We start from the raw sequence: 27,310 nt of genomic DNA, 5'->3' as shown, positions 1-27,310 counted from the left end.
GTAGCGTCGCTACTGCCCCGCATATGGCGGCTGCCGAGTGGGTGAGGGTAGCGGAAGTGGTGTGTCTGCCACGCGCCTTTCCTCTATGGTCTCGACGGGTGCCGCAGAGGGACTTTCCCGGTGGAATCGCGCTCGCCCCTGGCTTTGCATGGAGCGCTGCCGAGCGGGCGAAGGCTGGGACGCCCCGGGAGGGAGCAGGAGGCGGCGGCGGCGCCAGCGGCGGAGAGAGGAGCGGGGCGGCGGAGAGGCCGAGAGCCCCGAGGACGCGGGAGAAAGGCAGAGGCGGCGGCTGCGGGAGGCGTGGTGAGGGGCCGTGGATCCTCCTTGGGCAGGGGCAGTCTACCCCGAGGGGCAGCTGCGGGCCGCCGGGAGGCTTCCGGGGAAAACCCTTCTCGGGGGAGCAGGGGGCGCGCTGCGTCGTGGGCGAGCTTTCGGGGGCCACATGCCAGGAGCGGGCGGGGCCAGGGGGCGTGACTTGGGACTTCCGAGACGGCACTCCAGCCAGAGTCGGAGAGCCCAGCAGGAGGGCAATCGGGGCATTTTCGCCCGCGGGGGAGGGGGCGGCCCCGGCCACATGCAGCTTCAAGGCGGGCCTGAGGTTCCCCCTGGGCAGGGCAGACTACCTCTGAATGCCCAGCTGCTGCAGGGCAAATCCCAAGGAAAATGTGCCGCATTCCTGCTCTGCTTCTGAGCTTCCCAAAGGCTCATAGCTGTGAAGGGGCCTCCTTGAAGTATCTGACTGGCTGCTGTTGGAAATGACGCCTTGGTCTGTCGGTCTTCGTGGAGCTGGTTCCCTCAGATGTTTTGGACTACAATTCACATTATCCTCAGCCAGCATTATTGTCTTTCCATCACCCGCAGCATCACAGCTGTGATAGCTGCAGCTGATGGGAACTGTAGTCCAAACTAGCTGCAGAACTGGTCTGTAATCGGTTCTAATTTGCAGTAGAAATATATATATTTGTCCAGTAGCAACTTAACACTTCTAAGTTACATGTGGGTTGGCAATTTGGCAGCAGTTGGCCAACAGGGAACTCTGTCTATGCTCAAGGATGCTGCTCCCTTATTACTTCACATATCCACTTGCATTTAAATCAGGTTCTGGGATTACGGTAAATCCTGATAAGTCTCTGCTAGTATCCTCAAAACCATCATAAAGAGGCTTACTGGATCAGACCAAGGGTCCTGCTAGTCCAGCCTGCTGATCCCACAAGATCCTTCCAGCCCTAAATCCCACCTTCTGTAACATAACTTCTTCCTCTTCTCCCTGCCTTTCTGTGACAGTTCAGAACTGCAGAGCTCAGAATTCTGGGATTCAAGCCTCGGTAAGTCTTGCATCTCAAGAGAGACCTTGGATTTTTATTTTGTAGCTACAGCCTTGGATTTGTGCCTGTTTCTAAGCAAATCTACCCAGGGGTGAAGGTGGTGGGGAGGCAAGATGCAGTCATGGCTGAAGTGGCATTAGTCTATATTGCACTCTCTTTCATTGCTCAGGAACCATCTTAAAATCCCTCCCCAAACACCCAGCAGCAGGGAAGGGGGTAACCAGACCTTCCGTGGAGAAAGCCCTCTCTGCCTTTGAGAAGCTGCAGCTCACACCACCAGCTGAGTCAGTTCTTGAGCCCAACTCCCAGCTGCAGGAGGAGCCCAGCCGCAGCAGAGCCCAGGACTTGCAGTGTGTGTGTTATGGCATTGGGAACTTCTCCTCTTGCGTTCAAGCGCGATACCAGCTGGCCTTCCTCCTGCTGCTGCTTGAGGAGCTGAAGGTGAGGGTCACAGCTGTGGCGGACTTGGGAGCAAAGCTCGCCAGAAGCACACAGGCAACATTCCCTCTCTCCCCTTGCAGATCCCTGAAGATCTGTGTTACATATTTGACCCTGTCTTTTCCACGCTGGAAATCAAAGTCCTTGCCCATCTTGGGCTCACGGTGCTCCTGGAGAATGAGGTGAGCTCCAGGAAGAGAGGAGCACAAATTCAGGGAGAAACGTGCCCAGGGATCAAAACACACAGCTGAGGACTGTGGCCTTTCTCAAAATGATTAGATACCAAAAGTTCACAGCTTTTTAACTCCTTTAGCTCTTGTGGGCTGGGGGTTGGTTGCTGTTCTTGCAGGATAACACCCCTCTTCCTTGCATCCAGGAGGGAAAACGCTGCATCCACAATCCTACCATCTTCTACATGGTCCACTGTGGAAAAGCTCTCTATAACAACTTGCTCTGGAGCAACTGGTCCATAGAGGCCCTTTCCAAAATGGTCATCATAGGGAACAGCTTCAAGGGCATTGAAGACAGGTAGGGAACCCTTCTGCATCACCCAGCCCAAGAGCAGGCAGGGCTGGGCCTCTTGGCTGCTGCTGCTGCTGCCCAGTGTCTATACAAGAACAGAATTGGCATTTTCCACTTGTCTTCCCAGGAAAATCTGGGTTTTGAAAATTCAACTCCTTTTTGCAGTGATTTCCTAAGAATTTTTGCAAGTATGGTAGTCTCCAAAGGCATTTAACCACACACAGAATGGGGAAGGCTTTGCTCTGCCTCCGCAGTTGGAGGGAGGGCTGCTTCTCCCCACAAGAGGGAGAGCGCTCTTATGCTCAACTGGCTTGCAAGTTTCCCACAGACATGTGGCTGGTCCCTGTGGGAACAGGATGCTGGATTAGATGAGCTGTTGGCCAGACCCACAAACCCTCTGGATGTTCTTAGCTTAGCAGCACCCTCTGCTTAGTAGGCTGTGGTGTTGCCTTTGTTGCAACTGCCAATGATTTCTAATGCCCTTTGCTCCTAGGGTGCTGAGCAGGATATTCCAAAAGGACTACAGTTACATTGCAAAGGTACGGCTTTGTTGCTTGAATAACAGCGACTGTTCACCATCCAGCAGAAGCCCATAATGCGTCAGCTCCTAATTGGGGGATGGGATCCACACTTACCAACTCTTCACCCTTATTCCCGCTTGGCTGTGTTCTCAGCAGCTTTGCTTTTGCTGGGCTTATAAAAGTGTTCCAAGAGCTGAGCACCCAGCTTCAAAGGCAACTCTCTTTACAAGCTAACTCCCTCATAAAACAAGCTGACTGAGGCTGCCCTTCTATCAAGCCCCACTCAGTGGAAAACAGGCATCTGGTGGGTCAGGGCGCAGCAGAGCTCTTACGCAGGAGTGGAGCTGCTCTGCACCCAGCAGACACGGAACCTGCTGGATTGCTTGGTTAGCCTTTGATGTGAGCTGGCTTTGGAATCTGCACATCCATTTTAGTCTTATTGGGCACTGTAAAACTTGAAAGCATGCCACACAACTACCGAGATCAGTGGTTAAGATAGGTAATGGAAAAGCTAAGGACCTGTCACCCCTTAGACTGGATTTCCAATTCCCATCCTGGAGGGATATGTCAGGTGATGACAACAGAGGACCACAGGTTCCCCAGCCATAGGGGATGAATTCTGAGGAGTCAAAATATCTGCTGCAGGGGCTTTCATAAATGTGGCACGTGGCTAGCTGTGGATCTGAGCCTGTTGCTCTCCTCCTTTCTCAAGGGCCAGTACAGCAGCCAAGTCGCCCCCATTAACTGCCTCTTTGCTGTGCTTGACCATTTCTAGGTTTTAATAGCAACAGATGAAGAAGCCCTTCCTTCTCACCCTCAATACTTGGACATATTTAACGACACCTCTGTCCACTGCTTTCCTCTGGAGAAACTGAGGGACCTTCCCCCAGAGATCTGGAAGCTTCAGGAGGAGCCAGTTTACCCAGATGAGGATCAGCCAGAGATCATCAGAAACAAGAAATGAAATTCAATTCCAGAGGCTATGGACTGGAGGTGCAGGGCTGGGTTTGGGTTTCCTTCTTTGGAGAGGGGCTTGAGTTACTTCTGGTGTTGCAAAGAGTTCATGTTCATGTCACACACACACCCCACCCTAAAGCAGATGACTAGCCACACTATTTGTGTGTTGCTCTATGGCATCTCCATGGGACAAATGAGGCATGCGCAGCATGCACAAGATGCCAAAGCTCTCCTTGTCTCTCTCTCGCTTGTTCACTGAGCGGCAGAGCTTGGGAGGATCAATGGGGCAAACCCAAGCATCACCACCATCTCTGTTCAACTCTGGTCTGGTACCTCCTATGAGAGTTCCCTCATGGGATGGAAAAAGGGGCAGAGATCTGGTGGTGCTAGGCAAGCTGCCCAGTAGGACTGGGCTCCCTCATTAAGGGGGAGAGCCATTCACACTCCCAGCTGCTGCTTCACAATTAAGGCAGCAACTTCTCAGAAAACCAAATTTCTCCACAAACCTTGTATTTCTAATAATGTTTTTAATTAAAAGCAACACACACTGAACTTTTGTGGTCATTTCTTATTGCCAGTTACCTCCTCCCCTGTTCAACATTGTGAGCAAGCCCTGACTCCTGCCAGGTGAAACTGCACCAACAGTGCTGTGATCTCACACTTGGAACTACTGTCTCACTCTAGCTGCTGCATCTCAAAACAGAGCTTAAAAAAAAAGTTGACATTTTTATTCAGGGCATCAGCATTTTCTAGATGCACTGATTGGAAGCTCAGGTGGACTAAGGCTGAGCAAAGGGTGGAGGTGCTTCCAATCAGATTTAGTGGTTATGGTACTTGGCCCCCAGCCCTAGATACAGGGGGCTAGACACCTCACAACATTAGATGCACTTGGTTTGCACTGGTCTTTCTGCAGCCTGGCAGGAGAATTTCAGCATAGCCCTCAACCCACACGCACTGGGGCAGCTCCCGCACCCAGTGAATGAGGCAAGGCAGCCTGCATGGCAGTGCTGTGCCCCCTGAGTCCCAGCACCTTGTCCTCACTTTGCCATGTCGATGAGGCTCTGCAGGGAGGTGGGGACCCAGGTCTTCTCCCCCTGCACAAAGACCACACCCCGGTCAATGTAGATGACGATGCGGCCAAAAGTGTAGAGCTGCTTCCCTTCATGCCGTTTTCCAATGACTGGCATGAAGACGATGTTGTGCTCCTCCGCCTTGGTCTGGATGAGGTCCTTGAAATTCATGGGCACAGAGCCTGCGGCCATGCCGATCCCGCGCTGCGCCATGTTCTCAGCCTCCCGGCGCTCCTGCATTGCCTCATACTGGAAGTCCTTCCGGCGCTCTGTGTGTGTGAGGTAGGCAATGTTCTCGCGGGCCCCAGGCTGCATGTAGCCACCTGGCAGAGGAGCAAAGGGAGAGAGATGAGATGGCAGCTGGCAAATTTTTGCAGCCTGTGCTCTGCACAGGCCCTCCTAGCACACAGCCAGAGCCCAAGGGAAGAGGACACAGGGGGTCACACAGCCTGCAAGGCTGCCCAATGAGCTGGAAAGGTGGAGCAAGGGGACAAAAAGCAGAAGAGGAGCCCTCAGCTGGATCAGGCCCAAGTGGGCCCATCTGGTCCAGCATCCTGTGTTCTCGGTGGCCAACCAGATGCCCCAGCGGGAAACCCGCAAGCAGAACCCGTGCACAAGAGCCCTCTCCCTCCTGTGGCTTCTACCAACTGATATTCAGAAGCATCACTGACTCTGACAGGGGAAACTGAGCACAGACATCCTGGCTGGTAGCCTTTGAGAGCCCTTTCCTCCTCCATGAACCTGCCTAATCCTCCTTGAAAGCCATCCAAGTTGGGGGCCTCCTGGGGGAGCAAGTTCCATAGTTTATGCAGTCCCTGTTTCTTCTCCCACTGTGCTGATTTTGACGAGGTAAGGAATAGCAGACCTTCTGAAATTGGGGCAAAGAGGAAGAGGAGAACCAACTGTTCTGGAGAGCTGGAAAGGACTATAAGAAACATGGGAGCTCATAGTGCAATTCTATGTGTGTCTCTTCAGAAGGACGACCCCTTGGATTCAGTGGGATTTACTCACGAGTAAGTGTGCAAAGCAAGGGTAGCCCAAATGGTGATCTCCAAATGTGGACTACCACCCTCCCCAATGGCCGCTTGAGGCTGGTGAAAATCGTGGCCCTTCTACAGGGCTCTGCAGCCTCAGTCTCTTCCATTTTCCTTCTATATGAAAAGGGACACTGTTGTTTTGAGCGACTGTTTCCAATGATGATCCTTGAATTACTTCACTGCCCAGCCAATGCAACATTTGTGTTGGCATCCATCACTCACGCACCGACACTGGAAGAGACCGCTCTGTTCATGATGTCCAAAGCCTCGTTGAATTTTTCCTTGATGGAGGGATGGGCCAGCACCTGGTCGGAGAACATCGACTTCCAGCCCAGGTACCACTTGGTGATCTCTTCGTAATTGGGGTTGTTGCTGAGCCAGGAGCACAACACCTGCAGGAGGAGGAGGGTCAGCAGCAGGGAGACCACAAGCAACCCACCCCACCCCCCAAGGCAGAGCTCACAGATCAGGGACTCAAGGCTTTACTTGGGCTGCGGACGGGACAGGCTCACGAGGAAGCAGCGTCTGATGCATTTCTGATCCAGGGACAAGTATTTCAAGGGAAAACCAGAATCCACCCAACTTCAAAAGGAGAGGGCCAGCAAAGCCCCTGCTGAAGTCTGGCAGCTCACATGGAACTGTAAAGGGGGGCACTGGTCAAAAGGAAAAAAACAAGTTCCAGCAACACCAATCCACCCCTGCTAGCAGAGAAGCCAGAAAACCAAGCAGGTCCAGAGAGATCAGATGAGCAGGAAGGGAAAGGGAGGAAAGATGGCACACAAGACGTTTCTTGTTAACTGTCCCTCGACAGAGATAATTATGTGGTAATTAATGATAACTGAGTTGTAAATCTTGGTTATCACATCTCTCTGGTCCTCTACTCTGGACTGTATGTACACGAAGGTGATGGCTGGCTGGTGAAAGACCCTGTGTGAGAGGCAAGGAAAGGAAGAGCTCCCAGGGTGGGAGGCTGGGAGAGGAAAGGGAAGCTCCCAGGTGAGAGCTGAGGGGGCACCCCCTTCTGTATGAGACATGGGTGAAGATCTGCCTTTGAGAGAGGACTTTGCACTTTTGTTGTTGTTCTAAAAACAGCCATAATAAAAGTTTTGTGGCAAAGAGATGAGCCTGCCAAGCTGCAGGGCTCCAGTCCACTTCAGCAGGGGTACCGGGGCAGAGTGAGGATTCCTTGCTGCCTCTTCCCTGGAGCCGCCCTTAAGCAAAAGCTGAACTGAATGTGAGTTCACAAACCCCAACACTGCTGTTTGTGGCAACCTCAGGTGTCCCTAAGGAAAAGTGTGGCTGAACCCAGCCGGACACTGCTGGCGTCACACACCTGCAACCACTTGGGGAAGAAGTGCTTCTCCAGGATCCCCACAAGGCTAGAGACAGAGATCATCCCTTCCCAGTCCATCACCCAGAAGAAGGAGTCCATGTGCTGCTGGTGGGGGTTGATCATCAGCTCGTTCAGACACAAGCCTGTGGAGGAATGTGGAGACGACAGCAAGCTTAAACCAGCTCAGCCTAGAGAGCAGAGGGACTTCTTTGCACGTGCAAACCGCCCCCCCCCCAATTGTTGATGTTCTCCCCTCAGGGAAACCAGCAAAGCTGCAACCAAGATAAACTTTGTAGGGATGATCGCTGGGTCCGGAGCACACTCCCCACCCGCAGGCAGCCTCAGCCTGCCTGCACGCGTGACCTTCGGGTGCGGAGCACACTCCCCCTCACAGACAAAGCCACAGCTGTCTGAACATCATGCCTTCTGTCTAACCTTTTGTGATCTCAGTAGTCTGTGGTGTCCTGTCTGTGACCTTTGTCTCTGAGACCTTTGTCTCCTTCGTCATACACTGTGCAAGGGGAAAATGACGCGGTGGAAACAGGTGCCAAAATAACTTTGTACCACACCACGAGCTCGGGACTGGAAGAAGTATAAAGGTCACAGCCCAAAATGTATCTGCCTGGGTTTGCATATTTGTGTCAATAAAAGGAGCCTCCACAGAGCTGGCTGGCAGCTTGCATGCAGCTCACCTGTGCGCAGCTCACCTGCATGATCAACTCCTGCCTCATGTCCTTCACTTCAGAAACAACTTTCTCTAGTGAGGATCCCAAAAGCTCTTACAAGCTGTAAGAGAGCAACTGCTGAACTCCCTGTTCCTTCCTCACTTGGATACACTTCTCCCTGAGCTCTGCCACGGATCATCAACTGGACCAGCCTTCCCCAGCCAAGCACTTTCAATCTGCCCCACTACTGTACAATCGTAGTGACTGAGGACAATGGGAAGTGCCAGATTGGAGGTGGCTGCCCTAGATTCCTACACTGGAGAAAACATTGCGCTGACTCCAACCCCAAACATTTTCTGCCCCCAAGAGCAGTCCAAATAGGGAAAATGGGATGGAGTATAGCTGGCAGCTGCAAAGCATCAACCCTGTACTTCCTACCCCATATCAGTTTCACATAACTCAGCAACAGAAACAAATTTTAAAAATTCCTTCCAGTAGCACCTTAGAAACCAACTAAGTTTGTTATTGGTATGAGCTTTCGTGTGAATGCACGCTTCTTCAGATACACTGAAACAGAAGTTGCCAGATCCTTCTATATAGTGAGAGGGTGGGGAGGGTTCACCCTTCTGAGTAATACCCCTCCCCTCCCTGAATTTGTAACTCAGCAAGACAGTAAGCCAATAGGAAGTGTTCCAGAGCCAAAATGAGCTCCAGAGGCTGCTACCTGCCTTACCCCACTATCCACCCTGCCTCAAACCGACACCCTACCTACCTACCAAACAAACAAACCCAAATCATTGGATCAGCAAGAATTAAAGTGAGTTTAAGGCACGTGCAAATTCTGCACGCCCACGCTTTGGTCTCTGCCCCTCTTGCATGTGCTTCTGTGGAACAGTCCTGCTTCCTTAACCCCAGAAGGGTTTCTTGAGAGGCAGGGCACCCATTCTGCATGCAAGAAGGTCCAGGTTCAACCCGTGTCACTGTCTCCATGCAGGACAGGGAAGGTGCCTTGCCAGAAATCCCGGAGAGCCAGTCACTGTGTGTGTAGGCAATGTGGAGCTAAATGGACCTGTGGTCTGTTTTAGAAGAAGGCTGCTTCCCGCAAGGCCTCCAACCCCAGTCGCCCACCTCCTGGTCTGCTGCAAAGGCAGCTCTGGGGGGACCGACTCACCCAGCTTGGGCACAATGTTCTTGATCATGAAGGCCTCCCAGGACCCCGGGGTGAAGACCTCCTTCCAGGGCTGCAGGATCAGCTTGGCCGAAGAGTCGCTGGGATGCCATTTCTGGAGGGCGTTGGACAGCTTGTTGCGGATGGGCGAGTAGAGTGGTTCGAGCCGGGTGTGCATTAAGGGCAGCCAGGGGTGGATCCACGAGTGGATGGGGACCGTGTCCGTCAGGGGATTCCAGCTTTCCACCTTGAAGCAAGAGCAGCAGTAAGCCTTATGGGACACCCAGAGGCATTAACTTACTGCTTTTCTATCCCACCTTTTTCTCCAAGGAGCTCAAGGTGGCATATGTAGTTCTTTCCTCCCTCATTTAACTTCAGCTTCAAAGGAAGGAAAATAAAAATAAGATCAGTAGAAGATAAAGTAAAGTTTCTGACCAAATACGAAGAAGATCTGCAGAAGGGAAGATCACCAGATAGAGGACCAGAGCAAAGAGCATCGGACAGAAGATCACCAAACAGGGGAACATTGGATATATCAACATTATCCTTTGGATTGGACCTCCCAGTGAACGTGCCATCATCACTACCAACAGAAGAGGAACAAGCATTGGGAGCAGTTGGGGGGGTTCCAAAGTAACCACATGATGGTGCTGCAGGTCTTGAGCTGGAATGTTAATGGACTGAACTCCCCCGAAAAGAGGCGGAGAGTATTTCATTTATTGTAAAACGAGCATTTGGACTTTATTTGTTTACAAGAAACACACGTGATAAGGCTACATAGGAAGATATTGAGCAATAAAAGATTAGGCCAAGAATTTATTTCATCGGACAAAGTAAAAAAAAGAGGAGTGGTCCTCTATGCAAAGGAGAGCCTATCACCAAAATTTATATTTAAAGATGATCAAGGAAGATTTGTTGCAATTGAAATTCAATTACAAGGAGAGAAATTTTTGATTGTAGGTATTTATGCACCAAATGAAGGAAAATCGGAGTTCTTTAAGAAGTTACATGGGACTTTGATGGACTATATGGACTACAATATGATTTTGATGGGAGACATGAATGGAGTGGTGTCTACAAATATGGACAAGGCACAGAGACGGGCAGTCACCAAAGATGGTAGACTACCAAAAATCTTTTTTGACATGACTGAAAATATGGACTTAGTTGACATTTGGAGAACGAAGAACCCTCTGGGAAGAGAGGGAACTTTCTTCTCTGAGGCTAAAATGACTTGGACAAGAATTGACCAAATTTGGGTAACCAGGGGACTGGTCCTGAAGATCTGTAAAACGGAGATTTGCCCTAGAACTTGCTCTGACCATAATGCTGTGAAGATGGAAATGAAATTGACGTCAATTGGTTCCTTTAGATGGAGGATGAATGATACTTTGTTTAGGAATGAAGAGGTGACCAAGAAGGCCCAAAAAACTCTAAGAGATTATTTTGAGATAAATATGAATACTACAGTGGAAAAAAGAGTAATTTGGGACGCAAGCAAGGCAGTTATGAGAGGATTCCTAATACAACAGAATGTAATTAAGAAGAAAATTCAGAATGAAAAAAAGGATAAAATCCTGGGGAAAATAAAGGAAGGAGAGAAAAAATTGAGAGCAAAACCAAAGTCACAGGAGATCCTGAAAGAAATAAAGCTATACCAAACACAATATATGAAGCTGATGAATCAGGAAATAGAATGGAAGATCAAACAGATGAGGCAAAAGACATTTGAATCGGCAAATAAGTGTGGAAAACTGTTGGCTTGGCAGATGAAAAAAAGACAAAAACTCAATACTATTACGAACTTGGAAGTGGAAGGAAAGAATATACAGAACCCAGTGGAGATCAGGAAGTGTTTTCAGAGATATTTCAAACAACTTTATACACAGGAGAAGCAAAAAGAAATGGATATTGATCGATTTTTAAAAATGAATGGACTACGTAAAATCTCTCAGGAAAAACAGTTAATGTTGAACTATAAGATATCGGATCAGGAGGTGGAGGAGGCCATCCAAAACATGCAATTAGGCAAATCTCCAGGACCAGATGGTTTGACTTCAAGATATTACAGATCTTTGAAAGAATGGTTAATACAACCATTGAAGGAAGTTTGCAATGAAATATTGGAAGGAAGACAGGCACCAGAGTCGTGGAAGGAAGCCTATATCACACTTATACCGAAAACAGAGACTGAAAAGACACAGCTCAAGAACTACCGCCCTATATCGCTGCTTAATGTGGATTATAAAATTTTTGCAGATATTTTGGCTAAAAGATTAATAAAGGTGTTAGCAGAAGAAATTCATAAAGACCAAGCGAGCTTTCTCCCGGGCAGACATTTGTCTGACAATACGAGGAATATAATTAATATTCTAGAAAAATTACAAGTGAATATCAATACTAAGGCAGTTTTGATATTTGTGGATGCAGAGAAAGCCTTTGACAACATTTCTTGGAGTTTTATGAAGAAGAATCTACAGGGGATGGGGGTAGGCCAAGGTTTTGAAAATGGTATAGGTGCAATTTATTCTGAACAAAAGGCAAAATTAATTGTGAACAATGTAGTGACAGAAGAGTTTAAGATTGAGAAAGGGACACGACAAGGCTGCCCAATTTCTCCATTGCTTTTTATATTGGTCCTAGAGGTTTTGCTAAATATGATTAGAAAGGACCAAGAGGTTAAAGGTATTCAGGTGAGAGCTAAACAATATAAATTGAAAGCATTTGCTGATGATTTAGTATTGACTTTACAGGAGCCAGAACCTAGTACTAAACGGGTATTGGAACTGATTCAAGAATTTGGACAGGTTGCAGGCTTTAAGTTGAATAAGATGAAAACAAGGTTTGAGAGAAAAATTTAACTATGAATGAGAGAGAGAAGTTTCAGGAGGAGACAGGACTAACATTGGTTAAAAAAGTGAAATACGTAGGAGTTAACATGACTGCTAAAAATGTGAACTTATTCAAGGATAATTATGAAAAATGTTGGACTGAAGTGAAAAAAGATTTAGAAGTATGGACAAATCTGAAGTTATCATTGTTAGGCCGAATTGCTGTGATAAAAATGAATGTGCTGCCAAGGCTGTTATTTTTGTTCTAAACATTGCAAATTTTGGATAAGATGGATTGTTTCAAAAAGTGGCAGAAGGATATTTCTAGATTTGTTTGGCAGGGCAAGAAGCCTCGAATAAAATTTAAGATACTAACGGATGCTAAAGAAAGAGGTGGATCTACTTGACAGCAAAAAATGGGAATCTGTTCAAAGACAATTATGAAAAATGTTGGGCTGAAGTGAAAAAAGATTTAGAAATTTGGTCAAATTTGAAGCTTTCACTGCTAGGCCGTATTGCTGCGATAAAAATGAATGTATTGCCTAGAATGTTGTTTCTGTTTCAAACATTGCAAATTTTGGACAAAATGGATTGCTTCAAGAAGTGGCAGAGAGATATCTCTAGGCAGGGCAAGAAGCCTAGAATAAAATTTTAAATACTAACGGATGCAAAGGAAAGAGGTGGATTTGCCCTGCCAGACCTTTATTATGAATCAGCCGCATTTTGCTGGCTGAAAGAATGGCTGCTTCTTGAAAACACAGACATTTTGGATTTAGTAGGTTTTAATAATGTATTTGGATGGCATGCATATTTGTGGTATGATAAGGTCAAAGCACACAAAGCATTTAAAAATCATATTGTCAGGAAAGAATTGTTTAATGTCTGGATAAGATATAAGGATCTATTGGAAAACAAAACCCCAAGGTGGCTTTCACTGACGGAAGTGAAAGCTCAGAAAAAGCTCAATATGGAGGCCAAATGGCCGAAATATTGGGAAATTCTGGAACAAGAGGGAGATAGACTGAAACTGCAGAGTTTTGAGAAACTAAAAAATAAAGTGCGAGACTGGTTTCATTATTATCAGATAATGGAGGCATACAATTTGGACAAGAAAATTGGCTTCCAGGTGGAAAAATCAAAATTAGAAACAAAACTGCTAGAACCCAAAACTAAGATTTTGTCAAAAATGTGTAACTTGCTGTTGAAATTGAACACTCAGGATGAAATGGTGAAATCTGTTGTGATTAAATGGGCACAAGATGTTGGACATAACATAATGATGGCTGACTGGTAACAGTTATGGACCACAGGTATGAAATTTACGGCATGTAATGCCTTAAGAGAGAATATTATGAAAATGATATACAGGTGGTACATGACACCAGTCAAGCTTGCAAAAGTCTATCATTTGCCCGATAATAAATGTTGGAAATGTAAAGAAACTGAAGGTACATTCTTTCACCTTTGGTGGACATGCCCAAGGATTAAGGCTTTCTGGGAGATTATCTATAATGAAATGAAAAAGGTATATAAATATACCTTCCTGAAGAAACCAGAGGCCTTTCTCCTGGACATGATCGGCCAATTGGTGCCAAAGAAGGACAGAACTTTTTTATGTATGCTACAACAGCAGCAAGAATACTCATCGCAAAGTATTGGAAGACGCAAGATCTACCCACCCTGGAAGAATGGCAGATGAAGGTGATGGACTACATGGAACTGGCGGAAATGACTGGCAGAATCCGAGACCAGGGAGAAGAGTCGGTGGAAGAAGATTGGAAGAAATTTAAAGACTATTTACAGAAATATTGCAAAATTAATGAATGTTAGAATGATGTCTGAATGAAGTTAAGTGGTTTTAGCAGCAATGTTATTAAGGTGTATGTAAAAATGGATTGTTAACAGGTGAAAATCCAAAGTCATAATTTATTAAGTTAAAGAATTAAGATAAAAACAAAGAGAGAAAGGAATTGCTGAATTAATTAATAGAACTGGAATACAAAAAAGGGAGGTGTGAGGAGGTCAGGGAAGCAAGGAAATGAAATGTAAGGTACGGAAAGATTGATGTGTTTTTTAAATGTTTATTATCTTTTTTCTGTTTTTTTTATATATATGTTTTGTTTATTTCTTTTTTATTTTTCTCTTCTTATTTATGTAATCTTTTCTTTGAAACTTTAATAAATATCATATAAAAAAAAGAAAGAAAGAGGTGGATGTCAGGGAAGAGTTAGAAATTTCCAGTTTCTCAGAGGGAGAAAGCATTCGCCAAGGGGGGGAGGAGAGCAGTGAATCTAACAGAAGGGAGCAAGAGGAACAAGAGGGAGGGACCGGCTGTTCCCAGGAAAGGCCAGGGTTCAGTTCTAGCTCAGATTGGGAGGAGGGGAGATCCAAGCCAGCTCTAGCCAGGAGGGTAGGAAAAAGAGCGGGAAAGCGAAGGGAAGGGCGCCTTCACCATTTTGAGAGTGGCTGGTCACCGAGAAGCAGAGCTCAGAAGGTAGCTGAAAGAAGTGACTCTGAGGAATAATACCGTATTTTTCGCTCTATAACACGCACCCGACCATAACACGCACGTAGTTTTTAGAGGAGGAAAATCCGTAGGCATGCCACCCGTAGGCATTTCCTCCATAACACGCACAGACATTTCCCATTACTTTCTAGGAGGAAAAAAGTGAGTGTTATGGTGCAAAAAATACGGTAGTTAAGAACCGTTTATAAGAATGTTTTGTTAATACGCAATAAAAGGTTTTATAAAAGAACAAGAAGCGTTTGTGTGGTGATCGGAAGAGGACAACGACCAGTCCTGACAGTGGATCTGCCCTGCCAGACCTTAAACTTTATTATGAATCAGCTGCCTTTTGTTGGCTGAGAGAATGGCTACTTCTTGAAAATAGAAGTGTTGGATTTAGAAGATTTTAACAATATATTTGGATGGCATGCATACTTGTGGTATGATAAAGTAAAAGCTCATAAAGCATTTAAAAATCATATTGTTAGAAAAGCATTGTTTAATGTTTGGATAAGATATAAGGATTTGTTAGGGGCAAAAACCCCAAGATGGTTGTCACCAATGGAAGCGAAGGCACAGAAAAAACTCAATATGGAGGCCAAATGGCCGAAATATTGGGAAATTCTGGAACAAGATGGGGAGAGAATAAAATTGCAGAGCTTTGAAAAATTGAAAAACAAAGTGCGAGATTGGCTCCATTATTATCAAATAATGGAGGCATACAAATTGGACAAAAAAGTTGGGTTCCAGGTGGAAAAATCAAAATTGGAAATAGAATTGTTAGATCCAAAAACTAAGAATTTGTCAAGAATGTATAACTTGCTGTTGAAATGGAACACTCAGGAAGAAACGGTGAAATCAGCTATGATTAAATGGGCACAAGATGTTGGACATAACATAATGATGGCTGACTGGGAATGGTTATGGACCACAGGTATGAAATTTACGGCATGTAATGCCTTAAGAGAAAACTTAATGAAAATGATTTATAGGTGGTACATGACACCAGTTAAGCTTCAAAAAATTTATCATCTGCCCGATAATAAATGCTGGAAATGTAATGAGACTGAAGGTACATTCTTTCACCTTTGGTGGCCGTGCCCAAGGATTAAGGCATTCTGGGAGATGATTTATAATGAAATGAAAAAAGTATTTAAATAGACCTTCCTTAAGAAACCAGAGGCCTTTCTCCTGGGCATGGTCGGCCAATTGGTGTTAAAGAAGGACAGAACTTTTTTTATGTATGCAACAACAGCAGCAAGAATACTCATCGCAAAGTATTGGAAGACACAAGACTTACCCACTCTGGAAGAATGGCAGATGAAAATGATGGACTACATGGAATTGGCGGAAATGACTGGCAGAATCCGAGACCAGGGAGAAGAGTCGGTGGAAGAAGATTGGAAAAGGTTTAAAGACTATTTACAGAAATACTGTAAAATTAAAGAAAGTTAGAAAGATGTTGGAATGAAGCTATATGGCTTTAGTAGAAATGTTATAAGGAATTAAGTATAAATAGATTATTAGAGCATTAAAGGAAAAATAAGGTTAGAACATGTTAAGACAATTACAGGATAGAAAACAGAGGAAGATGGAAAGGAATTGCTGAAACAATCAATAGAAGTGGAATACGAAAAGAGAGGTGTGAGGAGGTCGAGGAAATTAGTGAAAGAAAGATAAGATATTGAAACTGGATTGTGTTTTAAATGGTTTTTGTTGTGTTTTGTTAGTTGTATGTTAATGTTTTGCAGGTTTTTTTTCTTTTTCTTCTTTTTTGTACTGTATTGTATTATTGTATGTTTTTTCTTCTGTAGTTTTTTGTAACGTTGTGTTCAATTTGTTGGAAAACTAATAAATATCATTATTTTTTAAAAAAGGAATTTGTTCATATTTCCCCCCCCCAAAAAAAATATAGTCCGGCCCACCACATGGTTTGAGGGACAGCCCATGGCTGAAAAAGGTTGCTGACCCCTGCTCTAACCTCTACACCACGCTGCCTTCGCAACAAGGGCTTTCTGGTTAAGCCTCCTGCCCCGCGCAACAAGCCCTGCTGAAACTTCAATGCCCAGTGTGCCTGAGAGGAGCCCCAAGAGCCCCTCGTCTACCTCTTTCTGCAACTTGGGGCAGATCAGCTGGTCCAGAATGTTGTCTAGTATCCAAACAGGAATGATGTGCCCCCAGCTGTCAAGGAAGTCCACCATCGGGATGCAGTTCCGGGGCTGCCACTGTGCTACCACGTTCCGCACGTACGGCATCCAAGTCTCCCACATCAACCTGAAGGATTAAAAATCTCAATTAAGCGGGGCCAGGGGCAGATCCAAACCACGCTTTGCTTCTTCAGTAGGAACTAGGGGTGCTTTAAGAGATTTCCTTCTGGTGGACAATGTAAATGCAGCGACTGTGTCTTCAAAACCTCCTTTCCCAGCTTCTCTCTTGGGCTTAGGGCAAGTCTGAAATCTCTCTCTCGTGAGGTACATATGCCTGAGCAAGTTTGATGGACTCAAGGGTATATAGGCAGCAAAATGCTTTTCCATGTCATCAGCTTTTGCATTTCAAGCCTACGTGTTACTACAATATAGCCAGAGAAAGGAGGTGCTTTTGCTGGACTCCCAGCTCCCATCAGACCCAGCCTGCAAGGCTGACGTCAGGGATGAAGCAGGTTGTTGCCTATGCTATGGTCACCTTCAGGTTAGATTGCTGCAATGCATGACGTGTGGAGCTGCCTTTGAAGACAATTTGGAAACTGCAGCTGGTGCAGAAGTCAACAGCCAGCTTATTGACCAGCGCAGTAAAGATTTAGTAAAAATTGGAATTATTAAGGAGATGCAGGGGGAGAAACTATAATATAAGGGTCCACAAAAGGGGGGAAGGGAAGTCCAAGGTGATAAGTTTATTGTTTTGCTTTTCTTTTTAACTGATGCTTATAAAATTTGAAAAATTGAGAAATAAAATTTTATTGACCAATGCAGGGGTAGTCTGAACCACATAATACCACTTCTGGCACAACTGGCTTGCAATTCACTTCTGGGCTCAATTCAAGGTGCTGGCTTTGACCTATGAAACCTTTCATGGCTCAGGACCCCAATAACTCAAGCACCACCTCCCCCCCCCCCCGCATGAACCAACTTGGAGCCTGGGTTAGTCATCCGAGGCCCTTCTCCATGTGTTCCCTCTGAGGGAGGCATGAAGGGTGCCATTCTCAGTGGTAGCTCCCCATTTATGGAATTGTCTCCCCAGTTGCATGGGGGTTATGTGCTTGCATGAAACTGTAATTGAAACACCCTGTTCCGCCGCCGCAGCCCTCCACCCTGCCCTGTTAGTGACATCTTTTATGACATTTTTGGGTCACTTCCAGGTTTGGCACTGGACAACATAGTGGGAGTTGCCTGCATCTACAGTATTTTTAAGTGCCAGGCAAAAACACTTTTTTTCCATCAGGCCTTCAGCCTTTGATTTGGAGGGTTTTGATATATGTGGCCTGCTTCAATGCCTTTTTATAATTATGAATGCGTGTTGGCTTAAATTTATGTGCTCCCTTTTTTTATAAAGCACTTTCAGATACTTTTGTATCTATAAAAAAGCAACTAATAAGTGCAATATATAATTATTATTAAGAAAATCCTCCCCGCAGCATTAAGGAAGGAATTGGATTAGCCAGGCCTGTTTGACCAGCACAGGGCTGCTCCTCCCTTGGAGAGAAACTTCCCTGCCAAACCTGCACAGACGCTATGTTCACCTGTGAAAAGCATCCGAGGCAAGGTCCTGCCCACCGTGCGACAGCAACTGGTCATTTTCCAGCAAGCTCTTCCATTTGGCTAGGATATCAGTGCCATACATGTGATCCTGGAGAGGAGAGGAGAGGCAGTGTGTTAGGTGTACAAGGCAATTGAGAATCAAACGAAAAAAAGGGAGCTCCTATTTGGAGAAAGAGGACAGCTCTTTCCCCAAGGCTGGCATGGCGTATTGGGTTTATTTGGAAGGCTTTCTATTTGGTAAGGTGTTCTTCCTCACCCTGGACACTTTTGGGGTGCGATGGCCAGAGTGTAGGACTCTTGGCTAGGGAGATGCACCTACAAAGTTCACAGGGTGACCATGCGCCAGTCACTCTCTCTCAGCCTGGCCTACCTCACAGGGTTGTTGTGAGCAGCGGCATAGGTGCCCGGTGCAGCGCGTGCATCCTGCAGCTGGGGGCAGGGTGAGCCACCCATGGGAGCAGGGCATGCTGCGTGGAGCCTCTCCGCAGCCTCCCCTTCAGCTATAGGGAGGCTGAGGGAGAGGCAGTGGGCAGGCGCAAGCCTCACACTGCCATTTCAGGCAGCACCAAGCCTACAGGCGCTCAAGCCACCACCTCACTCCCAGGAAATACACGTGGCTCAGGCACGCTGCAGGCCCCGTAGTAATGACAGCCCCTGCAGTGTGGCACACCCGGGGTGGCCCGCACCCACCACACACCCCTTCCTCCGCCACTGGTTGTGAAGATAAAAAGAATAAAATGTTTGCACTCCCCTGCTAAACTCATTGGAGGGAGAGCAAGAAAAAAAGTAATTAAGAAACCCTTTATAGGCAGAAGGACAATTGGGGTTTGGGAAGCTGAGCGTGGCCAGCAAATGTGGGTGTTTGGCCACCCAATTGGCATGGCCCTTTTGCTGCTCCTGGTCTCTGAACCCACCCACCTTCAGAGGGTCCCAGTTTTTGAAGTAGTCCTTGACGAGAGGGAAGACAATGGCCACAGCCAGGTCCACGCGGTCGGACATCCGGTACTCTTCATAGTATTTGTCCTGGAGGGTCTCAAAGATCCTGGCACACTCAGGCAGGGTCAGGGGGTCCTTGCAGTTGGGCTGCATCCGCCTCTCACACTCCTCCACCAGCTCCAGGACCTCGCTGAGGTTGCGCGTGTCTGCCTCCTCCCGCTCCAGGACCTCCGCCATCTTGTCGATCTCATGGGTCAGGTTGACCACCATGTCCCTCTCGTACTGCAGCTGCCGGTCATTCTGGATGATCTCCTGCTCCGTCAGGTCAATGAGGAGCTGCAGGTTGTGCTCCAGTTCAGGCAGACTGAAGGCCTGCGCCTTGGAGTCCTTGCCCAGCGGTGGAGGCAGCTGGGGGTTGTCGTCAGGGATGTTGTGCTTCTGGCTGATCTGGCTGTAGCTGTAATAGACTTTCTGCTCCCGGCCGGTCATGTCAATCACCTTCCAAACAAGCAAACAAACAGAAAACCCCCAACAAGTTACAAGACCACTTTCAACCAACAGCAGGTACTGCTTCATGGTGTCCTGGTGAGCAGAATCTATACAAAGAGGGTAAAACAATACTTTTCAGAGGGCCAATTTGGGCTGCTGGAGTAGTAGGCGACCTTTCGAAGTCCAGTCAATTCAAATTCCAAAGCTTGCGTATTCCAGGTGCAAACCTAAGTTTGGTACACTGCAAAATTACATTGCATCTTCTAACGAGCCCAGCACAGCCCAACACTTTTTGCCATTTGCAGTGATGGGACCGTCTGCAGGTTCACAAGGGTCATAGAATCATAGAGTTGGAAGAGACTACAAGGGCCATCGAGTCCAACCCCCTGCCAAGCAGGAAACACCATCAGAGCACTCCTGACATATGGTTGTCAAGCCTCTGCTTAAAGACCTCCAAAGGAGGAGACTCCACCACACTCCTTGGCAGCAAATTCCACTGTTGAGCAGCTCTTACTGTCAGGAAGTTCTTCCTAATGTTTAGGTGGAATCTTCTTTCTTGTAGTTTGGATCCACTGCTCCGTGTCCGCTTCTCTGGAGCAGCAGAAAACAACCTTTCTCCCTCCTCTATGTGACATCCTTTTATATATTTGAACATGGCTATCATATCACCCCTTAACCTCCTCTTCTCCAGGCTAAACATGCCCAGCTCCCTTAGCCGTTCCTCATAAGGCATCGTTTCCAGGCCTTTGACCAACTTATCTCTCTCCACTCCCACTTACCCCAGTGTGGCCTTGGCTCCACCACTGCCCTCTTCTCCTGGGAAACCCAAGGGCTGACTACCATTTATTTCAGAGGACAGGGCAGGACTTAGCCCTAGGGCTCATGAGCCAATAATGAAATCAACCACAGACACCCAATGCCAACCGACCATTTTTAAGAGCTGTACTTCTGTATGTCAAGGATTTGGGCTTCTAGGGAGCACGTGGGCTCTTGACTTCCCTTTCCAGTTTAAATCAAGCCAGGCAATTGTTCCAGAATGCAGCAGAGCTCTCTGTTGCTTTTCAAGCATTACATACAGAGGCAGGTTTGGACTTGCCAACATGAAAGGGCACAAGAGCTAACAGGTCAGAATAGGTCATGCCAGTCATCTGCTTACAACCTCAATCATGGAGGAATATTAAGGAAAAAGAAAGACAGCTAACTCTTGAACCTGGGAGAAAAGCTTCCTTGGCTCATCCTGGAGGTAGTCGTCATCTTTCCCTCAGCAGAGGGACCTGTTACAAGCCAGTCAAAGCTCCACCTCGCCGAGGACAAAGGTCAGAGAACGAGCCAGGAGGAGAGCGCTCTGAGTAGTTACTAGCCAGGACGGCTCTGCTGTGTCTCCACTGTTGAAGGCAGCAATGCTCCCAAAGACCAGTTTCTGGAAACCGCAGGAGCGAGGGCTCTCATGCTTGGACCTTGCTTGTGGATTTCCCACATGCAGCTGGTTGGCCACTGTCAGAAGATGATGAACTACATGGGGCCCCCTTGGCCTTATGCAGCAGGCTCTTTCTAAGTTTTTCTGAAACCTGCCCCATCTTGCTTTGGACAATCAGCCTCACCTTCACTTGTGCCAGCTCCTTCTGAGGTGCCGACAGTTGCTTCCCGGCCCGGCCTTTGGCTTTCAGTTCCTCCACAGTCTTGTAGGTGTACTTTGGCTTCTTCTTGCCCCCACCTGGGTCCTTCCGCCACTGGCTGAGCTCCTTCTGGAACTCCTGGGATGTAAGAAGAGATGGGAGAAGTGCAAGATGGAGGAGGAAACACTCCACTGGGGACTGCAGAGCACCAAACCCTTTCCTTGGTCTGGGGCTGAGCAGGGAATATTGCCAGTGGACTATGTCCAGGGGAGGGGAGGGGGGGTTCACTCTTTTAAAGGTCTGCGCCAACAGGCACCAACCAACCCTAGCTCTGGTCCACAATATGGTCTTCTACAGGACATGCCTGAAAGCAAAAAGCAAGGCTTTAACTCTCTCAGTCCTACCAGCTGCCAACATAAGTTGTTATGTGTACAGAAATGAACTGCCAACCCAGGTTCCAAGAACTGCTTTGTACCCCGTTTAAACGTTTGCCAAGGGAAGAAAGAATCACAGAATTGTAGAGTTGGAAGGGACCCAAAGCATCATCTAGTACAACCCTCTGCAGTGCAGGGATCACAGAGCCAGATACAACAGTCAAATGCAGAAGGCAGATTTTGTTAGGATGTAAACACCATTGTAAGAAATCACTACATTTCTTCCACACGGGTCCCCAAATGTGGCAATGAGGAGAGTTGGGGGAGGGGGAGAAATGAGGAGAAGGAAAGGGGGGGCAGGAATACCTCCTCTGCCTCTTCGTCTGAGTCAACAACAGGGAAGTCCTGCAAGGACTGTGTGGTTCGCTCAGAGCCATACGCCCCTATGGCTGCCTTTCCTTTCCTCTGCTTAGCTTCAATAGGGTTGATGATACCTAAGAAAATTCACAGCTGTTAGTGAAGTGAATATAAGAACACAGAATGATCAGAGCTGCCTGGAAAGGGAGGCAAAATAGCCCAGCAGCAGCTCTACTATTCCCTGCGCTTGAGCCCTGGTTGGCTCTTCTATTTTCAGAAAGCCTGCCCCCCATATATTTCCCCACCCACATCAAAAAGAGCTGATGGGGTTGCATCTCTTGGTCTTAAAGGGCCAGGCAGTTAATTAGCCCTGTGGCACTCTGGGAAAGGAGTGCTGCTGCTTCCCCTACTGTTCATCCTGGATGAAGTGCAATTTTCCTATCTGGACATTTCATGTTAACCAGAATCTTTGCAAGTAGCCACTGTTTAACGCCTTCCCCAACCTGGTGCCTTCCAGATGTGTTAACTACAAGTCCCATCAGCCTCTGCCAGCACAGCTGACGGTCGGGTTGGCCAAGGCTGGTTTACAATTTCTGTGCCAGTTTTACATACAGATCAAAATTAACTGATAGGCTGATTCTGCTTGAAGGAGAAAGAAAGGCAGATACCAACTTGGTTTTTGTTTTCCTGGGGTCTTCTTAAAAGCCTGTACAACAAATCAAGTGGGGTGCTGGGCCATACCTTGAGCATTCTTTCCAAGGCCCCTTCCAGGCACATAGCCCATTTTTTGAAGAAGTTTCTGCCCAATTCCTTTTGTATGCCTCTCCCAGCTACCAAAGTCCATAAAAGTTTTGGTTCCTCCTATGAAGCCCTTCTGGCTCGGTTTGAAATTGCCACCCTGTTAAAACACACACAAAAAGATGAATTAAATATCATAGTTCATGGGTAGGCAATCTAAGGCCCAGGGGCTGGATCTGGCCCAATCGCCTTCTAAATCCGGCCGGCGGATGGTCCAAGAATCAGCGTGTTTTTACATGAGTAGAATGTGTCCTTTTATTTAAAATGCATCTCTGGGTTATTTGTAGGGCCTGCCTGGTGTTTTTACATGAGTAGAATGTGTGTTTTTATTTAAAATGCATCTCTGGGTTATTTGTGGGGCATAGGAATTCATTCATATTTCCCCCCCCAAAAAAAAATCTGCCCCCCCCCAAGGCCTGAGGGACAGTGGACCGGCCCCCTGCTGAAAAAGTTTGCTGACCCCTGTCCTAGTTCATTCAGTGCCTGGCTCTACTGACAGCTCTATTACTAAAGCACTGGTGTGTCTCAGTCCATACATTTATTTGGGGTGTTTATAGTTGAGACTGTGCACATTCCACACCAACAAAATCCAGATTGTGTGGTTCTTCCTGTTGCGGTTAGTGCTTCCTGAGGTTCTTTAAGACACTCCAGAACCACAATTAAAATGCAGTGATTTATGGCCCAATTAACTAAGAACTCACTGTCTTTAACTTCTTTGGCACAAACTCTTTGGGGATTTCTTCCTGCTTCAGTGGCTTCTCATCCTCATCAGAATCTTCATCTGTTATCTCATCAGCTGCTGGCTTCTTTAGCCCAGCACTGATAAAGTTAACAGGCGCCGAGTAATCTTTAGACCTGGGTTAAGAAAAAATACATTTATTCAGAGATGTTTCTGTAGTCTACAGATATGCATTTAGACATGAGATAGCTTTTTCCTGATTAAATTCACTGTTGAGAGACATCTATGCTACTTGTCACGTTAATATCGCAAAATCAGAAGCTGACATATACAATCAAGGGAAGTGTTAATCAAGGGTTTGGAAACAGGGGTGCAGAACCTTCAAGAACAGCCTCACAAATCACAACATTCCCGATCGCTTCCTCGGGGGGCCAGTACCGTTTGCCCCCAAAGCTGGGCCTCTCATCATCAGAATCGTGCTCAGCCCACATGCCATAGGTGGCCTCCTCCTTGGTCTGCCAGTGGCGCTGCCGGTTGGGATTGAACTCATTCTGAAGGTCCCAGTCGGTGATCTCAAATTTCTCCATCTCCACATCGTCATCATCAGCAGCGTCATTTTTGCCGTACAAATGGGACAGCGACATGATGCCTTGTTGGAGTAAGAAACTGGCATAGGTATGGGGAGAGGAAGCAGAAGATGAAGAAATAACCCAGGAAGCTCCCTGTGCACATTCCCCAACCCCTCAACCTGCTCCCTGACCTAGCTCTCTCCCTCTGACCATTCCTTTCCCCACTCTGTGCCTATATGTGATCCCCTGCCTGCCCCTCATCTCCCAAAATACTGTCTTCTGGCACACACACAAGCCACCTTGCCTCTACTCCTAAACCTGGCCCCAGGTTCCTCTACAATCTTAACCTTTGCTGCTGCCCACTCTCCCTCCTGGTTATTCCTACAATTACCCCAATATAAAATGATTAAGGATATGTGTCCCTCCCCGATTTTGGGACTTTTTGATTAAGAGAAAAGGTGAGCAAGATGTATGACAAGACTAGAGGCTCTTCTCCCTCTCATAGCCCATGACATTGGTGTCAAGAGTGTCAGATGAGGGCCTGGGAGATCAGGGTTTGAATTCCCCAACTAGCCATAAAGCTCACTGGGTGACCTTGGGGGAGTCACTGCCTCAGCTTACCTCACAGGGCTGTTGTGGGGACCCGGAGGGGAAGAATCAGCTTGAGCTCTTGAAAGAAAAGGTGGTGCCTAAATGCAACAAATAAATATAATAATGATGACAAGTGAGGTGCGCATTGGAAGATTCAGGACAGACCCAAGGAAGCACATTGTTAAGTGACGGAACTCCCTCCCGCAGGAGGCAGCGGTGGCTATTAACTTGCAGGCCTCCGGAGAGGACTGGGCAAACTCACAGAGGGTGGTAAGGCTAGCGATGGCGACCAGGCAGGTTCTTTTTATCATATGTGCTGTCTTGTAGTAAGGTTGAAGCTTACTGAGATACAATATATAATGAACTGAAAAAGATGTTTAAAATGACAAACTTGTAAAAAAATCCCAGAAGCCTTCCTTTTGGGAATTATAGGGACAGAACTACCCAAACCCAAACTGCATAGAAATTTATTCATGTATGAGACTACAGCGGCAAGAATGTTGCTTGCCCAAAAATGGAAAGTCCCAGCAAAAGAAGAATGGATACAAAAACTTATGGAATATGCAGAAATAGAGAAACTTACCAGAAAAATAAGAAATCAAAATAACAAACTTTTTATAAAATAATAGAAATGGTTTATTGAATATTTATTAAATATTTACAAACAAACTAAACAGATAAGAACATTGGCAGGATTACTGTAATAACCCGCAGTTTTAAGAGAGTATGTATTTAAAGTAGATGAATAAATGAGTAAATTAATTTGGAATATGCAGAAAACATTAAAAACTAATTTAAGGAAAATCAAGAGGGGGAAGGAAGTCGAGTTTTGAAATGTTAAAATGATTGCAAAATTATTGAAGTGTATAAAACTGAAAATCAATAAAAGGGGATGGCGACGAGGCAGAGTGGCTCTGGCCGGGCTCGAGGGGCCTCATCCGGCTGCCTCCCTCCGCAGCACCACCGGGGCGCCGCTCCTCGCGGAGCCTCCAGGCCCAGCGGCAGTCTGCCCGGGACTCCTCGGGAGGCGCCGCGCCTGCTGGGCCCCTCCCGCTCCGGCCCCCCCCCCCGCCTCACTCACCGCCTCGCCCGCCCGTCGCCCGAGGCAAAGGAGACGCGCATGCGCAACCGGCCGCTTCCGCCGGAACCAGGAACCATAGAGGCGGAAGGAAGGGCGCCGGGAGGGAAAAGCCCCCTCCTTCCCTCGGACTCGGTGGTCCCGGCGGAGGACGGAGCCCTCTCGGAAGAATGGAAGGTGGGGGGAGAGGATCCCCTGACCATGGGCAGAGTGCCCTTCCTTCCAGACTGTGTGTGCCCCGCCCGCTCCCCAATTCGGAGCCCGCTTTTGTTTGGCTCTTGGCGACGAGACTTTTGCAGCCCGCATTCACACGTGGCGTCGGCAACACGCGGGTTCCAGAGGCGTGTCCGGGAGGGAAGTCTTTGCCAAAGCAGCCACGGCTCCAGCTGGAGGAGCAGGCAAGCGGCCTCCGACCCCTCCACGGAGCCCCTTGTGGGCTTTTGATGCTTCTTACTTGCCCGGCTTGTGGGTTTAGAATAATTTATACATGAGCCAGTAGATTTTGGTTTATTTGGCCAGGTTTATAATCCTCCTTTCAACAACACTTTGTAGATTTTTCTTTTTACAATCAAGAGGTATATAAATTTTATGAAATAAACACCAGAAAGTTTCCTAGCTAATAATTGCTGCCAAATGTGTTCATAGAATTATATAATTGTAGAGTTGGAAGTGTTCCCAAGGGTCATTTAGTCCATCCCCTTGCATAGTTAAGAGAGTCCCTGACAGATGACCCTCCAGCCTCTGCCTAAAAATGTTCCTTGCGGGAGAGTCCACCCTTCCAGCTTGACTATGTACTCAGGAATAGCACCTGCTCTTCCTGAAGATCTAGACAGGTTCTAGGTTGCACACACATTTTTCTTCTATTATGCTATCTTCCCACAGGGACATTGTCTTTGGGAATCCACACTATGGAAAACGGGGTGGGGGTGGAGAGAGAGGCAGGCAGGCAGGGCTGTGATGGGGGAAAACAAGCCGCCTGCATTGCTTCAAGAGCATTGCCGGCCAAAAGACATCAGAGGGGCCACCGCCATTTCTTTCCATAAAGGACTTGGACTAATGGGGGGGGGGGCTGACAAACAGGGGAAAGTTGTATTGTAAGGACATTTTCTCTCTTTTTGACCTCCAGCCCTTGTGCTTAAAGATATGTGTAAAAGCAGCAAGAATAGTCTCAAAATTACATGATTGCTTCAAGATATCCAACTAATATAGGACTAGTAAATAGTATCTTCTATGTATTTTGTGTTATTAAGTAGGAATGTTGAATAACTATGTCTGCTAATTATGTATTACTCCCACAGAGGGGGGATCCAATTTTATGTATAATTGTTATTATGTTTAATGTATAGTGCATACCTATGAACAGTAGAAGTGGTACGTTGGTGGCGCTGTGGTCTCAACCACCGAGCCTCTTGGGCTTGCCGATTGGAAGGTCGGCGGTTCAAATCCCCGTGATCTCCCATTGCTCTGTCCCAGCTGCTGCCAACCTAGCAGTTCAAAAGCATGCCAGTGCAGGTAGATAAATAGGTACCGCTCCGGCGGGAAGGTTAATGGCGTTTCTGTGCGTTCCTCTGGTTCGCCAGAAGCGGCTTTGTCATGCTGGCTACATGACCCGGAAAAACTGTCTGTGGACAAACGTCAGCTCCCTCGGCCTATAGAGATGAGCGCGCAACCCCAGAGTCATCCGCGACTGGACCT

At 47.2% G+C, this 27,310-nt stretch overlaps 2 protein-coding genes across 4 annotated transcripts; one reads left to right on the top strand and one right to left on the bottom strand.

Moving 5' to 3' along the window:
- The first annotated feature begins 8 nt into the window (after positions 1-8).
- Positions 9-4,315, top strand: SRRD (SRR1 domain containing). Of its 2 annotated transcripts, XM_083476757.1 has the most exons (7): positions 9-303; positions 1,290-1,325; positions 1,495-1,766; positions 1,847-1,945; positions 2,140-2,291; positions 2,779-2,824; positions 3,582-4,315. In XM_083476757.1, exons 1-7 carry the CDS (start codon positions 24-26, stop codon positions 3,768-3,770), a joined length of 1,074 nt encoding a protein of 357 aa, XP_083332883.1. In that variant the 5' UTR covers positions 9-23; the 3' UTR covers positions 3,771-4,315. The 2 variants fall into 2 exon arrangements, with proteins under 2 accessions (XP_083332883.1, XP_083332882.1); XM_083476756.1 differs by lacking the exon at positions 1,495-1,766 and having other exon boundaries at positions 1,285-1,325.
- Positions 4,271-25,683, bottom strand: TFIP11 (tuftelin interacting protein 11). 2 transcript variants are annotated; one of them, XM_083476683.1, is made up of 14 exons: positions 25,619-25,683; positions 24,568-24,635; positions 23,816-24,043; positions 23,400-23,553; positions 22,642-22,798; positions 21,910-22,037; positions 21,155-21,307; positions 19,047-19,562; positions 18,110-18,216; positions 16,479-16,647; positions 9,040-9,283; positions 7,204-7,346; positions 6,097-6,262; positions 4,271-5,156 (listed from the first exon to the last, which is right to left on the bottom strand). In XM_083476683.1, exons 3-14 carry the CDS (start codon positions 24,019-24,021, stop codon positions 4,801-4,803), a joined length of 2,499 nt encoding a protein of 832 aa, XP_083332809.1. In that variant the 5' UTR covers positions 24,022-24,043; positions 24,568-24,635; positions 25,619-25,683; the 3' UTR covers positions 4,271-4,800. The 2 variants fall into 2 exon arrangements, with proteins under 2 accessions (XP_083332809.1, XP_083332810.1); XM_083476684.1 differs by having other exon boundaries at positions 23,816-24,026; positions 25,619-25,681.
- Between the last annotated feature and the right edge of the window lie 1,627 nt (positions 25,684-27,310).

This window comes from Podarcis liolepis, assembly GCF_965112155.1.
Source record: "Podarcis liolepis genome assembly, chromosome: 15".
NCBI classification, from domain to species: Eukaryota; Metazoa; Chordata; class Lepidosauria; order Squamata; family Lacertidae; genus Podarcis; species Podarcis liolepis.
Note: the sequence above shows the minus strand (reverse complement) of the source record. Positions and strands in the feature narration are given on the sequence as shown.